Here is a 16,484-nt window from a genome sequence, read left to right on the forward strand (position 1 = left end):
TCAGACAGCACTGCGTATAAGATAAATGCCTAGCTATTTGCATACAGCTCTTTCTACCTAGAAGGGTTAACTCGGTTTTTGTGCGTTAAAAGGTACAGAAGCCTCACTGTGCTTTCCAAAAGGCAATGCAGGTACAGAAAAATCCCCCAGTATTTCCTTCTTTATTACAGTGATCTCGTTTTGTTGTATGCAAACAGCAGGGCAAGCGTGCACTTGGACATTCGCGAAAATGAACTTAACCATCCAGAATGAGGTGACTGCTGTAAGCGTTTATCTCCAAGTCCCTTTGAAGTGTTATTATGAGATTACTCTATCAGTAAATATTGAGAGTTATATATTGACATATAAATATATACTGTTAAAACAGCAGTCTGCTTTACAAGGAAATTTAATTTTCTGCTCCAGCCAGCAATGCTGCGTATGTTATATGGGAACGATATAAGACCTTTTCTGTGGGGGGAAACAAAAAAATGCGTTGGTGTGCACGATGCCTGAGTGGCAACTGTCAGAACAGAAAAGGAAATCTTTCTTCTTACTGAATTAAAGAAAACATCTTCCACTCATTTCTCTTGATTTATTGCAACAGACAGTGTACTTTGCCTCCCGATCCAATTAATCAGTAGGCTTTGAAACATCCAAGTGACCCCTAAATAAATACGTTGACTGACTGTTTTGAGATGTCATTTCCTACATATTTCTGTGGCTTATTAGGCTAATATACCCGTAGCAAATTGCTATCAGTCCACACCATCTGCCTTTCGTAATAGGCAAGTGATTTGAATAGATTACATTAAATACATTTTGTTCTTCTAATTCAGAGAAAGATCATACAGCTGTCATCAGAAAAATATTTAAGTTGTAAGCGGCCCGTGCCTTTCATTGTATGGGTTTTTATATAGAATCCGCAGCATAGATTACTGCAGGCAGTTTGATTTTACTGTCGTTTAAGCTCACCTTGCAATGTCTGTAAACATTGTCCTGTTTTAATGTCCCAGATTTTGACGGTAGAATCGGCCTTCCCAGACACGAGGATATTGTCCTTGAGTTCCATTCCACTTGTGAGAGACTGGTGGCCTGTTAGCGTGTGAATGCAGTTGCCTGTCTCCACATCCCAAACTCGGATGGAAGTGTCAAGAGATCCACTCACCACATGGATACCATCAAACTACAAGAAAGGTAAATCTATTACAAACAATTTTATTAGGATCTTGCAATGCTCTGTATGAAGAAAGCTATTAAGCATTCAATTCACTCAATGCAACTATACATATACTATACATATTCAGAAGCCGCAAAGTAAGAACTCAGCCTAAACAGAGATGTGGCCACTTTTGATATCAGAGCAGGTGATTCGTGGTCAGTGGAATTTCCTATTGCAGACATGGGCTATGAGGTACATGGTTCAAGGAGAAAGACTCTGAACCATTCCTCTTTTAAATGTAATACAACTCTTTTCAACACAACAGAATCCTGACTATACTGCAGTGTACAATAGGAGGAGAATGTAGTTTTCCTGATACAGACGTTAACAAGCCAAACCTGCTTTTCACAAGGCAGAAGCACCTGAAGCTGGAGATGGGTAACAACCCTAATCCAGAATCATCCACACAGAAGCCAAAACAGGAAAATGGAAGGGATGTAATTGAAAAACGCTGGGTTTAGCCATTTTATCATCGTAACTGTGTTCAGTAAGGAACTTTAACTTCCTAGTTATTGTTGGTAAAAGCATATGGGCTAACAAGGATATCCAAATTTTTGGATTTTCTAGGCACATATATAAAAATATGCAGAACATGAACATGGAGAGAAATCAGCTAAGAGAGGAGACACTTTTGACCAGAACGACTGAACATGTAGAGAATATAAAGGTGGAAAGTAGCTTGAGTGATGGTGACAATGACATAAGAGTCCAGAATTCTCAAAAAAGGAAGGAAAAAGAGCAGTAGAATAAAACCAGTGGGCTTCAAGGAGGAATACTTCAATAAATTGAGACTTCCTTCCCATGAGGTTTTTATGTATCTATTCTCTGAGGGGAAGAAGAGTTCAGGAGAGTTGGCACTTTCTTAAAGACACAAACTATCCTTGTGTGAAGGAAAGATAGGAAGTGTAGTAAATTATCAAGACCCACTTGGCTAAAGTACAAGGAATTGTACAAAAAGTAGAAACTAGATCAATAGATGTGTTTAAAAGAGCACACTGGGACAAAATCAGAAAGGCAGGACACAAAACAAGATAAAACTAGCAAGAGCCGTTAAGGATGATAAAACACTATTCTATAAAAAAAAGAAAAAAAAAAAAAAACAAGAGGAAGGCCAAAATAAAAAAGCTCATTTATGCTCAGTGGGAAGGAAACACAAGTGAGGCCAGCTATTTAACTTTTTTTTTTGCTTCAGTCCTCAGCCATCTGAGTGTAGGCTCACAGCACTAACACCACTGACAACCGAGTACAAGCTTTTGCTAGAATGGGGAAAAAAAACCCGCATAAGGCAAGTTGTTTTAAGACAATCTCAGAGACATCTGCTGCTATCTTTTGAGAACTCATGGAAGACACACAAGGTTTCAGATGGCAAATACAATTCCTTTCTTTATTGAAGTGGATGGTGATGGGAGATGGGGAATTATGGATCGATCAGCCTAACTTCCATTTCCAGAAGGTACTCACAAATAATGAGTGTGGTTGTAAGCCCTTAGCAATGTGGTAAGTAGCAGCAAACAGATTTGTGGGACAATGATCTTAACCAGCATGATTTTTTTTTTTCTGTGACAGAGTACAAAGCCACGTGAAACAGCAGATGTCTCAGTTGCATTTTCATAAAAAGGGAGGCGAATGTGACGTAGGGATGCTATCCTGTTCACAACTCTGTTCACAGCATTATTAGAGATATCAGAAAGAATTCGGTGTGGGGGTGGGGTGGTGGGGAAGGGAGGTGTCTGGCATTTTAGTATTTTCGTTATGATTTGAGTGACATTTGAAATGGTAGACCCGGCCCAAAGCAAAGAGCGTAAAAGTCAAGAGAAAATTGTGGAGATCTGTGGAGATCTGAGCTTGGCAGGGAATCAATGAAGGTACAGCTGCAGCCTGGGAGAATGATGGCTGGGCAGGAGTCTTTGTTACAGCTAGGGCAATCCCACACTACTTGTCCGTGTGGACTGACTGGTGTCTAATAATGGTGAAGAAAGAACCCAATTAGGGGAACTCAACTATCTGAGACTGCTTCTTTTTATAAAACCTGCAGAAAACAAACATCTTAGATCTCTACGATCAAACATGGTTGAGCATGGCACCTAGGTTCAAAAGAGTGTAGACAGCGACTGGCACATACAGACTGCTTAGCTGCTGTATACATTGCATTTCTGGTGAAAATATACTATAAAAAAAAAAGACACTCTGGGATCTGAAATAGGGGTATGCTATATAAGGCATATAAAATAACTTTTCACTTCTAGTAAGCATTGATAAGACTTTGACTGGAATTTTGCATCCTGTTTTGGGCATCCTGCTTTCAGAAGAAGATGTGAACAAATCTGAGTTCAGATAAAAGGACGAGGAGTGCTAAGTAGCCCAGCAGACTTGTTGGATGGAAACACTACAGAATGTCTTTCTTCCCTAAACAGAACTAAATCAGATTGCTGTAACAACTTTTGAATTCTTTGCCCCCTTCCCAACAAATTAATTGTATTCCGTGTACATAAGGTATTCAGAAAGAGAGCTTTAAGGCTGCGCATCAAGAAGAACTTCACTCTGATAATTGCTATAGTCAAACAGACAACGGTTTGGATCAGTGGGTAAGCTGTTATCCGTGAACCCTGGGAATCTGTGGATTACTTCAAAGGCAGCTAAGAAAGAGTAAGAAAACACAACCTGGTCAGTAGTTAACTGCTGCCTAAGGATCTCTGGAAAATGTTAGGAGGTCTACAAATGGGGAAACACTGAGGCACAACAGAACCTGCCACGGTGTGGGGACAGGGAGGACAGGCTGGTTATTCAGCCTGTTTATTCTATTTATGGGAGTTCTGCTGTTTGGGGCTGTTTCAAGCCAAAGGGCAGGAGCTCACCATGCAATTTTGAAGACACTTTCTGTGCTAAAACTGTAAGCACCTGTAGCCTCCTGCACCCTAGAAATTTGTTTTAGAATACCAAGTTCCATTTACGGGGTGTAAATAGTACTGGCGTGTGTAACATAACCCAATTATTTGAGCCATTATTACTACACTGTCAGAGCAAAACATGAATATTCATAGGCCAAACCAAGAGCCACTGGTGAAGATAAGGCAGAGTAACACATACTGTTCCCAAACGGCCCTTGGTGAAAGAATATTTTTAAAAGATAGGTAGGTAGTACAGCATTTTTAACTTGCTTGCTGCTTGTCTGGAGAATACTCCTCAGCAGATGAATATAAGAGAAGGGCTGGAGATTTGTGATAAATTTTACTACATATTTTGGGGAAGGAAACCAATTAGGTATTTTGTTCATATTTAATCTATTGTGGTGAGATGCACCTTATGAAAGATACACTTTATGAAAAATGTCTCTAGCACTGAGCTTCACTTTCTGAGCCATAAACCACAGTAGTTACATGCCGAATGCAATTTTCCGATTTTGAACTGTCTTTGTTAATTTCTTTTTCAAGTCCTGCCAGATTGTGGTGAGAACAGGCACAAGCATGAAATTAATTTCTTTTGCCTTTCAACGCCTGGAAGTGATGCTTTGGCTCTATGAAAGAACAAGATGATCTTTTGGGTTGGTACAGGTAAGAAGAGACGACATGAGGTCTATGTGTATCTTTGCCAGCACAGTTCTGATGAGCAGTGGGGTGACTGGTAGGCAATAGAGCCACGCCACAGCGCGGTACCGTAATAACCTGCATCTACGGTAACACGTCTCTGTTGACAAAGCCTCACAGTTGTAGATCTGGCCTCTGCTCAGAGAAGAGGAAGTAGAAGGCTGGAGATTTACATTGGAACATTAAAATGTTTGGTTCAGCCTTACTGTGAATTACAGTTTGGAACCGAAGATGAGACTACAAAGTAAGGATAGACAGATCTGCATAATTCAGAACATTAATCCAATGGGGGTTTTGGTGCATTTTCAATTACTAGATCATGTGATTTATTTAAAATAGTAACATTAGAATTTATTTGGGGAAACCAAAACCGTAGCTCCAAAATGCATACAAGATTTTTTTTAAAAAAAAACCCAAACCCAACCAAACAACCCAACAACCCAGAAAACTACTTAACTTGCTGGCGTAGGTACTTGGTCTTTATTGTACTGGGTGCTTTAAAAAAAAATAAAAATCACCTCTAAAAAAAATCTCAGTCTCTAAATTAAGACAACATATAACTAGTGTAACAAAATGAAAGACGGGACTATCACAGCTGCATTTATATTCTTGTGGCCTGTATAATTCTGGAGTAGGTACCCACAATTTAATAAACAAGGTGAAATAAACTGACTTTAAATGTTACTTAAGGAAACTAAAGTAGCAGATGAAAATCACATACCTGTAATGAGTAGACTCTGTTAGTATGCCCTTGCAGCGTGTGCAGACAGGTCTCTGTCTCTGGATCCCACACTTTGACCATAAAATCATATGCACCACTTACAACCCTTCTGCCGTCATACTGAACGCACCGAACTGCAGCTACGTGGCCCATAAGAACGTGTAAACACTGGCCCGTCTCTATGTCCCAAACTCGCAGTGTAGCATCTCGAGAACCACTGACCACTCTGGAGGAACAAGAAAACCCCTCCTGTACTTAGCGTTGGACATAGAAGTATTAGAACAATTAGACTCGTGTATAAATCCGTTAGGAGTTTTAATTTGGGACATTAGATAGCATTAGTCCACTAGCCGCCAAAGATCTGGTTTGCATGACATTTTATTAGGGTTGCAAACGACTTGAGTGTTTTTCTTCCTTGCCTCCTCAGGATCCGTCTATTTGAAATAATTAGCAACCAGTACTTAAAAAGGTACTTCATTCCTGAACAGGAAAACGAGGCCATGAGAAATTAAGTGGACTGTTCTATCTAGCTATGAAAGCGTAGGAATATGCTGAGCTCAAGCCAGCGCTATGAGCATTCTGTTTTAATGATCGAGTTAACTATGTATAACAACTAACCAAAGAAGAAATTTAGAAGTTTTACTTTTAGTTAAGTAACAGTTGCTGTTTTTTTTGAAGTTTATACTTTTAAAAGCTTTTTTAGGCAAGAACAGAAATGAGAAGGAATTAATATTAATGGCACTGATAAAGAAAAGCCTCATCATTGTTCTAAAAAGAAGAAATGCAACCAACAGGCACCCTGTCAACAGCTCCATACCACAGCCAAGTAAAAGAGCTTCAACAATGTTTGTTGGTTGAATCAAGACATGGTTTACTATTACAGAAATTATGATATAATCCGTTAAAATTTTCATAAAGTACTGCAGTGACAATACTTAAAAAGTCATTCTGTAAAATGAGTAAAGTTTGTGGCATAGACAAATCATAGAACGGTTTGGGTTGGAAGAGACTTTAAAGCTCATCTAGTTCCAACCCCCCTGCCGTGGGCAGGGACACCTCCCACCAGACCAGGTTGCTCAAAGCCCCATCCAGCCTGGCCTTGAACACCTCCAGGGATGGGGCAGCCATAACTTCCCTGAGAAATTACTCAGAGTGTGGAAGACCGGATCACAGCGTAACAAAGAATGTTTTAAAATAACATAGAATGTGACTTTATAAAGTACATGACTCAATTTTCTGTTCTTTAATTAGTACTCTTATGCTTTTGCTCCGATTACTCATCTGCTCCCCTTTGTTGATTTAGGTAGTTCAGTGCGAATGCTTTGCCTGGTTTGTATTTCACTCCATGTTGGATGAGGTACCCAAGTTTAACAGGCGTGTTCTGTGAACACAAGTGTAAATTACAAGCCCACCTGTGGCTGTAGCTTTGGACAAAGCCTTACCTTTTCTCGTGGAGATGCATGCACCGCACGGTGGAGGTGTGTCCGTACAAGGTGTGTATGCATTCCCCGGTCTCAGCGTTCCAGACTTTCAACGTTCGGTCTGTGGATCCACTGATGATGATATTGTCCCTCATCTGCGACGACCAGACTCCGCCTGTGTGCCCAACCAGTGTTCTCAAACACTGAAAAGAAGTATTTTGCTTAGTTACCCCTTTGACAGAGCTGAATGGAAACTTAAGTAATCTAGGAGGTAAGAGTAGCCTCTCAGAGCAAGAGCCAGAATGTCCCTGGAGACTGCTTTATGATTTAACTAAAAAAAATCCCACCTTTTAGAAAATACTCATCACATTTCTCTCACTGTTGTTGGTACTTCCGCTATAAGGAATTCTCCCTACAATCTTCCCCTTGATAAACCAAACCGTCTTTCCAAATTTCTCAATACAGGGCATGTTTTGCAGCCTTGAGTCATTTTCCTGGCATTTTTCTGAGTCACAGCAGGTTTTCCAATAGCTTTTTGAAGCCTAAGTGTTAGAACTGGAGAGAGCATTCACTGAGTAGTTTTACCACTATAAACCATATAGTCTTATTTTACTTTTCTGTTTGTTTATCCAAGAAACACGGCATTCTTTAGGCTGCAGCTACAGCATCAATACTGCAAAATAACGTTTCAAACCTTTTTCAGACTTTACTGTTGCCCAGGAGAATCCCACACTACAGAAGCACAGCCTACCTTCTTTGATCCCAAATGCACGACATGATTTCTCACCGTGTGGAGACAGTGTTTGCTCACACCTACTTCTATAAAACCTCCGTCACTCTGGAACAATGACTCGTCTCCGTCTCTCAGCCTGTATTCCTTACAAGTAATGACTATATATGCTTCTCACCAGGCAGCACTGAGTGCTAATTAGCACAGACAAGAAGAGATCCTTGCAAGACCCCTCTAGAAAGATACTCCGTGAAGATTCTGCATTCACATTAACAACATGTTCTCTATAATTACCCGCTTTCTAACCCATTTAAATATGTGCCATGTTGATTTTTGCATTGCTCTTTTTTCTTCAGTTGTGTCATGGGGATACAGGCTTGCACTGCACGTAGCCATCTATTTCTGCACTATTATTTTTATCAGTCAAACCTGTAAGTGCACCAGAAAAGAGGTCAAGACAGTTTGATGATCTCTTTTTCTGTAATCTAATGCTAAGTGGCGTTAGTTTCCGTGGCCTTCCTTGAACTGTTAGTTGACTCCTCTTGATGTAGTCCAATATTTTTTACCTGAGCTAATGTATCCTAAATACCCAGTCTTGCAGTTTACGCTATTTAAATATTGACACATTTTAGCTTTCTGGCCATCCTTTGGATCTTCTCCTTGTGCTCATACCTTTTGAAAAAACACCAATTTTACCCCACAGGTTACTTTAGAAAAAAATCATCAAATACAGATTATCTGGATCAACTGTAATAACAACAAACATAACTTTGATAGCTGTTGTTTAACATCCTTGTGAGTTTCCGCTGAAATAAGTGTTCTGTTATCACTGCATGCTGCATTTCCATCACATGAATTTTCTCCCAAAATAAATATTTTTTCTGCATCAGTGATAGTATACTAATTTCTGTTATTAATATCCTGTTCTTTCTAACATCCCTCAAAATGTCTTGCTTTTTTGCTGTACATAGATTTCCTGTTCTTTAACATTTTTTACCAGTGTTCTGCAATTCCTGGCTCCTAGCTCAATTCACTGCTATCAAATCCATCTTTTTCAGTTCCTAGCTGTTACTCACTTTTACAGGTCCCATTTTTTTTTTCAATTTCAACCGATTTGCTCATATTTTAAGAAGTCATCCTTCTAAAGCAGTAAGAACACAGAATCCTTATTTTGGGCTTTACATCTGTCAAGGGGATTATTTAGTCATGTTCATTTGCACAAACCAACCTTTAGGGTTTTTTTATTTTATTAATCCTTCAGCATCAGTGAGCATGAGGGCTGATACAGCACTCTTCCATCTTTCATATACCATTTTTGGCTCTCTTAAAGGTTCGGGGTAAATAGTCACACTAAGATCTGTAATTACTTTCAAAAAATTACGGAACGTGATTGTTAAGTCATGCTACTATGATCAGTTATATATTTAAAGGAACATTTTGCTTCTGAAAGGGTGGTAGGTACAAAGGAAGTATTTTTCATTTGAGTTTAGGCTGCCTTTTGCAATTAAGAAAATGTAAATTTCAGTACGGGTTGGTTCATTAGACACTTTGTTGTAGGGAAGCCAACAGCAGGAGGGTGAGGCTGCCTATTGCTCTTACTTTTTATTCTTCCCCACAGTAGTATTTACAGTCCCGTCAAGGATCATCTAGGCATGCAAACACAAATGCTTAATACATTCAGCTTCAACCTTATAAAGTGGATACCTTTTACATCTTAAACATGTTATCCTCAATAGCTGTCCTGTTGTTCACAGAACTATATCATTAAACCAAAGCTAAGTACACACAATGCTAGTCGAGAAGGAAACAGTACTGTTTCCCTGAGGCCTTTTCTATATCCTTGCAGTGTGGTCAGTCACCTTAAAACAAAAAAAATCTATGCGCTGAGTAGCTGTGATGTTCTAACGTGAGTGAAATGTTCAGTACTGTCTTTTTGATTGCACATATTGTTTTGCTTCTCCAAGCCAAAATTAAATTATTGAAGCTTATTAAATTCCTGCCTGAGCTGGATCTAATTTAATAGGAAATATTTAAACCTAAAGCAAGTTACCTTTTTTTTTTTTTGGTGGCTCAGCAATATAGTAGCTTAGAAAGAAAACAAATTCTGTATTTGAAATCAGAGCCAGTAAAATGAACGCCCCGTTTCGATAACTTGAAAACAACAGAAAGAATGCTAGAAGACAAGTGAGAAAGGGAGATCCAGAGGGCTAAAAGCAGGCTAAATTAAGCTTTAAGGAAGATAAAGTAACGTATCTGTCCAAATTCTTTCAAATCCATGTCACAAACGACTCCACAAGAATAGCAGAATTGCCAAGAGAACGCGGATATATGCCAATGGTAACATGAGCAGCATTGCAATTTCACAGCAAGGTGACTTTTTGGAACTAGACTAGTTCTGTGTAGGAAAAGACGACCCAAATGTTTACTGGTATATTTTTCCAATTCTTGCACCAGACGGCACTGAAGACCGCTCTGCAGCACGGTCTGATGGCGCAGCAGCATTTTTGACATACCAGTGCTCAACCTGTCACTCATTTCCTAAGAAATTCAGCAAAATAACCGCCTTACCTTGCCTGTAACCGCTGACCACACTTTTAGTGTGTTGTCATCAGAGCCGCTCACTATTCGGTTCCCGCAGAACTGAAGGCATGTGATCACGTGGTCATCATGGCCTTTGAGCACCTGGCGATAAAGAACGTAAAAACGGACAGTCACAATTTAACACAGGAGATTAGACAGAAGCAGGAGAAACAAAGTGCTCTTCTGATTCATAAATTACAAAATGCTAGAGTTGCTCCAATAATAATAAGGCCCCTTAAGCCCGCGTGTCAAGTCTAATTTACCACCAGCTGGGACCAAAGAAGGTATTTGCCTTCTTCCATGGAGTGATACTGCATTGCTTAGCAAGCTCACTACGGTTACTGTAAGCCTCCGAAAAGTACCAGGAAAAATCAGAGTACCAGGAAAAAGTAGGCTAAATTAGTAACTGGACACTGCTCAATTCCTCTGCAGTTACGCCATAGCTTTATTTTTCAGTTGATGTTTTTTTGCTCGGACTTTTTATCTTTTCAGAGTTGTTTCAATCTCAAACAACAAGCATGTGGTTGTATTATTTGCTGCATATTTGCATTTTAGTGGTCAAGGCTGACTGTATTTTTTTTTTCCTTACCAGCCAAGCACTTTAATCTATGAAATGCCAGGCAGCACCCAAGTCAAAAACTGGAAAACCGTTAACTCAATTAAATACAAACAAAAGCGGTAATTTAATGTGGTGGAAATGTGGATTGGAATGTTGCTTTATAGAAGTGGGATTTTCAATGCTTGGTTTGGGAGAAATGACAATTCAGTGTATATTACGGCAATACAGTAAAAAAATCCTCATCAGAATACACAGGATGAGGAAATTTTTTATTTAAGATATCTGAACACTTTTCAAGATGTTCATTGAAATGAAATGGGCATTTGGATAATGCCTGAGGCTGTAATTTTAATAATAATTCCAAGATAACTTGATGTGGCGTATCAAGGCAAGAAATAACAGAGCCGTTGCCAGAGATGTACATAAGTCACGGCCAAGGAAACAGCAGGATATAGCCATAGGTTTTCCATGGGCATTTTTTTGTTCTTGTTTTCATTATTTTGTTGAACAGTAATCAGGAAAACAGGCAAATTGCCTTAAAAAGCTATGAATATAATTTTCCTTCATATTTCTGACTGCTTGTTCAATATGAGGTTTGATTAGACAGTTGCTATTTTGTTTTACAAAAGGTTAAGTATAGCTTCACATCTTCATAGTGGAAAAGATATAAAAATGTATCAATGGCATTAAAGAATTTTAGGTTTTGTGGTTTGTTTTTTTTTTTAAATCTTAGCATGGAATGAAGTTATTGTCTTGTGCTGCTCAATTTAGAAGAATATGTATAAAAATAAAGCATGAAATGATCACAGAAGAGTTGTGGAGTATTTTTTACGTTGCAACATGGCCCAGCTCTACAAATCCATACACATATATATGTATTTATATATATTATTTATGTGTCTGCATGTTTAATTTTAAATAGAAGTATTTTCAATCAAGTTTCTGAGATTTTCTGTTTCAAAAGAGACTGGCGTATTTATAGGCATTCACAAAACTGTACAGAAATTTTTAGAACAGCACTGAAAGTATTCTGCTGTCTGAAGAATCACGTTTTGATTTGCTAATATGGTGCGCTCAGAAATTAATTTAAACCCAGGGTAAGGTAAAACGCAAATTATTTTTTTCTGTAACAATACATTGCTTTTTGTGCATGGCTAGTCTGCCTTGGCCAAGGAAAAAGAAAAACCAACGCTACGAGTTGATCCTGCTTTGTTCATGGCAGCATGCACACAGCTCAGAAACTTACCTTAGGCGATTTAAGTTCTCCTCGCCGCCAGTTGGTATCAATCCTGTGTTGTCTAATGTAGGCGCTTTTCCACGGACTGTGTATAAAGCCTGGTTTTATTACTTTCCTCCTCTTGATATGTAACGGTTCATCAATCCCTAAAACAAATTTTAAAAAAGGGGGGAGGGGGAGAGATGAGGCCACCCCACATAAAACAACTTCTCTCCCTCCCAAACCTTTACAGTGACCTCTGACATTAAATACCGCATTGACGTAACAACCTCCCGCGTGCCAATATTTGCACTGTGTGCGACACTGTCCCGCTCCTCAGCTCTCAATACTACTTTCCTTGTCATATAAGCACAGTCATTACAGTAATCACGGCTGAAAACGCTCTCGTTCATCAGTCCTTGCTGGCAACCTGCTAACTTGTTCGGAACCCCCCTTTCTGAGAGTGTAGCAGCAGTTTGCCTTTTTCGAATGGGTATCGTCCAGCAAACTCCATAACCACTCATACGCTCATTTTGGAATCCTTCAAAAAGTAAACCTTTCCATCCGCTGTCCTCCTCTCTGGTCACACATCCTCATTACCTTTAAGCTCACTGTGACTCTTGATATTGGTGAGCTCTTAATTCACTTCTTGATGTGATGTGAAAGGCTGTGTGCTTTTGGCATTGTCCTCTCCTGGCTGGAATTTAAGTATAGCTTTGCCCTTTCTGAATTGACACTTGAGTGGTAGTGCTTTGTTTTAGCCTTGCTACTACACATGCAGCTTTTTCTTTTTTTTTTTTACTATTCTCTCACCCATCCCTCTCCTCTCTCCACCGCATCTCATTACTAGCAAGAGTCTCGTCTCTTGCCAGTATGTGGATTTCACCCCTGCTTTAAGATTTAAGAGGTTAGACACCTGGTTTCCATTGTAAAAGAAGACTAATTCATTTAGGTGCCTTTACAAATAGCCAGCTACACTCACATACTGCCATGTTTTCTAAAGCCTTTGCCTCCACCTCTCACAAGTTCTTGTCTCCATGCTCTGAGGCAGCCTGGACAGGTCCCTGTGTTTGCCCATGTCCAAGCCAAATACTGCTCTGGGATCATATGCACGTGATCTGTCCCCCAGCACAGACTCCTTGTTCATATAATTCTCCTTAAAAATAAAAGCTTGCATTCTTCATCTGCTCAAATATGTGGCTCCTTTCCTGACAGCCTTTTTTTGCCCATTCATATTACTGCTGAGCCACTGTATCTACCTGATTTGGCGTGAGCAGGCGATAGCCATGTGGTTTATGGACTGTGTGTCCCTCTCAAAGCGATCAAGTCAGCGCCTTCTCCCCCTACCGTGTGCCATTTCTCTGTTCATTTTCCTACAAATGATGTGAAATTACAGCATCCCTTCTACTCGGCTGCTGAAACAGTTCTTCTTCCATGTTATTTACAAACTGCAAGACTATACATACCCCTATCATTTTTACATCTCAGCTCTTACTTGCTTTGGTTGTATTTTGAATAAAAATAATCCTTAAAAAGCAAAAAAAAAATTATTTTAAAAACATACACCTAGTATACTTTATAAGGACGATGTTCACACTTAACTCTAGTTTCATTTCTAGTACTCCATGGATTATTTCTGCTTCCTGCTTTCAACAGAGATACGTACCACATAGCTCAGAGCATCCCTAGCAGTAAATTTAAAGTTGCACGAACTGCCTTTGTAAAACTTTAAGCGTATTATGTAAATGAACTGCACTTTTTACAACAGCGACACTTTGACCGTTACATCCATCTTTTTGCTCAGCCTTACCCTCCTCTTTGCATTTCTCTCTCCAGAGAAGATTATCTTCAGCCAGAATTCTCCAGTAACGACATGTCTGGGCTGCCTGCAGAAGGTCCCTGGGTTCCAGGAATGACAGCACATACAGTGCCAGCTGTAAAAAAGAAAAGAAAGTGTATTTTCTGCAGTGCTTTTGAAAGGAAAAGCGAAGTAACTCCAAGTATTATCACACATCGGGGGCTGATATACAGAAAATTGAAACAATAAATTATTAAACAATCTCAGACACTTAACACAGCTACCGTTTATTCCAGTGGGCGCATGAAAGTACAACAATCATCTTAAGTAACTAAATCCATACAGATCACATCAGAAATTATTCTTGTATTTGCAAGAGAGTAATGTCAGCTGAATTCACTATTATTTTTTTAAAATGTAATCCACGATACTTTGAATGTCTTAACAGAATTATTACTAAAATAATTATGTCTATGCCATTTTAGCTAACAAGTACACCAAAAGTTATTTTGAGAGTTTAACTAGAAAATACAACACTCATCACGTGAGCAAATAGGAAAGTTTGTTGCGATGAATAACGTCACTCACTAAGCCTGAATCCAGAAAAGGTAAATGCTACGTGAGCTTGAGTTCAAAAGCCCTCTGCAGCTGTAGAAATGCAGCATACGTATCCCTCATTTCCCAAATAGAACGAAAACACACTCCTAAGTGGAGCTGCATGGACTGGGCTGCAGAAGGACTGAAATAAGTAACTTCGATAGTGTACACAGTTTGCTACTAAAAATATACAGGTAATCCCAATGAGCACCAGAAGAACTTTTCCGTGTGACAAAATTAAAGGTTACTGGGAAAATTCCGACCTCAGTTGTCTGAGCTAAGCCATATAATGACCACGATAAACCCCCTAAAATCCCCACAAGTATTTTCAGATGTATTGAAGTCTTAAGCAGGGACAGAGCCATCTATGCAAATGCAGACTACAGGGACAGCTATCCTTAAGGGTATGATGACCAAATACAGTTTTTCTACTCAACAGCAACAATACATCTCCCCACTCACAGAAAATGTAAGAGGCAGGAAAGTCCCTTCCATGGCTAAAAAACTCTGCAGAAAGAACAATATTGATAAAAAGTGATGCAGAGAACTACTAATAGGCTGAAACAGCGGGGTCTTTGTCAGTAACTAATAGGATGCAAAAGTTGTCGGGGAAATCAGATCAGCCACTTTTACTTCTGCTTGACATATCTTTTTGCGTTTAGGATTTTTTTATTAAATTTTTAGCTGGCATTATGATGTATATAAATAGAATCTGCCCTTCAAAGCAGCACACACTGAAATTCAGTAAGGATGTCATAACCATAGGCTACTGACCTCAACCGATTTTTGACCTTATTATGTGAGAAACGTTTACTTTCAGTAATCTAGCCCAGCCACTGACTGAGCAGGAAATAAAAATTCAGGACGGCAGAACGGTTTGCATTTTGACTGCACACACACCTTGTTTGCAAGTCATCACCTGCAGCTCACGTTGAGCACGTAGGACTCCACGTTTGAGGGACCTGTGTCTTAAATTATGCATTAGATCCCGTATGCACCCCAGGCCATAAAGCTGAGGAATCTTCCTTCTGTCCCTGCTCCGGGAGTCAGCATTTAGGAGCTGGTGTTAAGGGGCTCTATTGCAAGAGCAACAACCGTACCCGTCCTTTTAGACTTTCTGTCTTATTTCCTGGTATGTAAAATTATTTAAGAAGCGCTGTTTCTTAACACGCACCAGAGAGTCCTGCATGCAGCAAGACTCAAACATGAAAGAGACCCTTTCCATTTTTGCAGGATGTTCCTTATCTGACAGCAGAGTTTGTTTAAATATCACTTGTCCTATCTACACAGATATGGATGCTTGCTAAGATGGTGTTAATTAAAACCTGCGAGCCAACCGATTCCAAACCAGGTTACATATGGGTGACATTTATTTTAGACTATATTTATCTAAATAGTCATCAAGGGTCAACACAGCCCACAGTTGACTTTAAGATTAGCAGTGCATAAAAGATGACGTCCCTTTGTCTCAGCTCATGGATCTAGTTATAAGAAAACTTCAGGTAGCAAAGATCTGACCTTTGACTCAACTGTGACTACTCTCCGCTGCAGCGTTAATAATACGCAATAAAAAGGCGTCTCTTGCCTTTTCTTCACTTGCACACACAGCACCAAGAAAATTTCTTTGGCTGACTTCTGCAAAACTCCCAATCTGTTGGTTTCTAGACCTGGTTTTCACTAACAAGTAATGTCAATAATTATTTCTAAAGTCTCGGCAAGAAAACAGGAGCGTTCATTTCAGATTAACTGTTTGACTGCACGTCTGCTCAGGAGGAAAGCAAACATCTTCTTGGTTCTTCAGTTATTAAGTTACTGCCTTTGCATTGCTGAACACATTTCTGAAGAAAAGCCCTCCCCGTCCAAATCATCTTCTTGTTCTGGTTAGGTAATAAGATCCCTGCATTGCACCCAGCAGCACTGGAGATAACTAGAGATGTTAATGCGGAGCGACAACTTGGGAGAGCGTGTTTTCACAGGATGCTGGCTTTGATAGGGAAGCCTGTGTACAGAATTACTGACCCTAAAAACTTATTCGTGCCCCCCACAGCTCAGTTCGTCACCCCCAACTGCAGCCAGC

The 16,484-nt window shown here is 39.6% G+C and overlaps 1 protein-coding gene across 1 annotated transcript in view; it reads right to left on the bottom strand.

Moving 5' to 3' along the window:
* FBXW7 (F-box and WD repeat domain containing 7, E3 ubiquitin protein ligase) overlaps window positions 1–16,484 on the bottom strand; it is a 106,371-nt gene that overhangs the window by 649 nt on the left and 89,238 nt on the right. The window contains 6 exon segments of the mRNA XM_009893682.1: window positions 955–1,165; window positions 5,507–5,732; window positions 6,949–7,130; window positions 10,226–10,339; window positions 12,043–12,179; window positions 13,823–13,946. Coding sequence (XP_009891984.1) covers window positions 955–1,165; window positions 5,507–5,732; window positions 6,949–7,130; window positions 10,226–10,339; window positions 12,043–12,179; window positions 13,823–13,946 — 994 coding nt within the window.

The sequence above is a fragment of the Charadrius vociferus genome, unplaced genomic scaffold, assembly GCF_000708025.1.
Source record: "Charadrius vociferus isolate BGI_N301 unplaced genomic scaffold, ASM70802v2 scaffold59, whole genome shotgun sequence".
In the NCBI taxonomy this organism is placed as follows: domain Eukaryota; kingdom Metazoa; phylum Chordata; class Aves; order Charadriiformes; family Charadriidae; genus Charadrius; species Charadrius vociferus.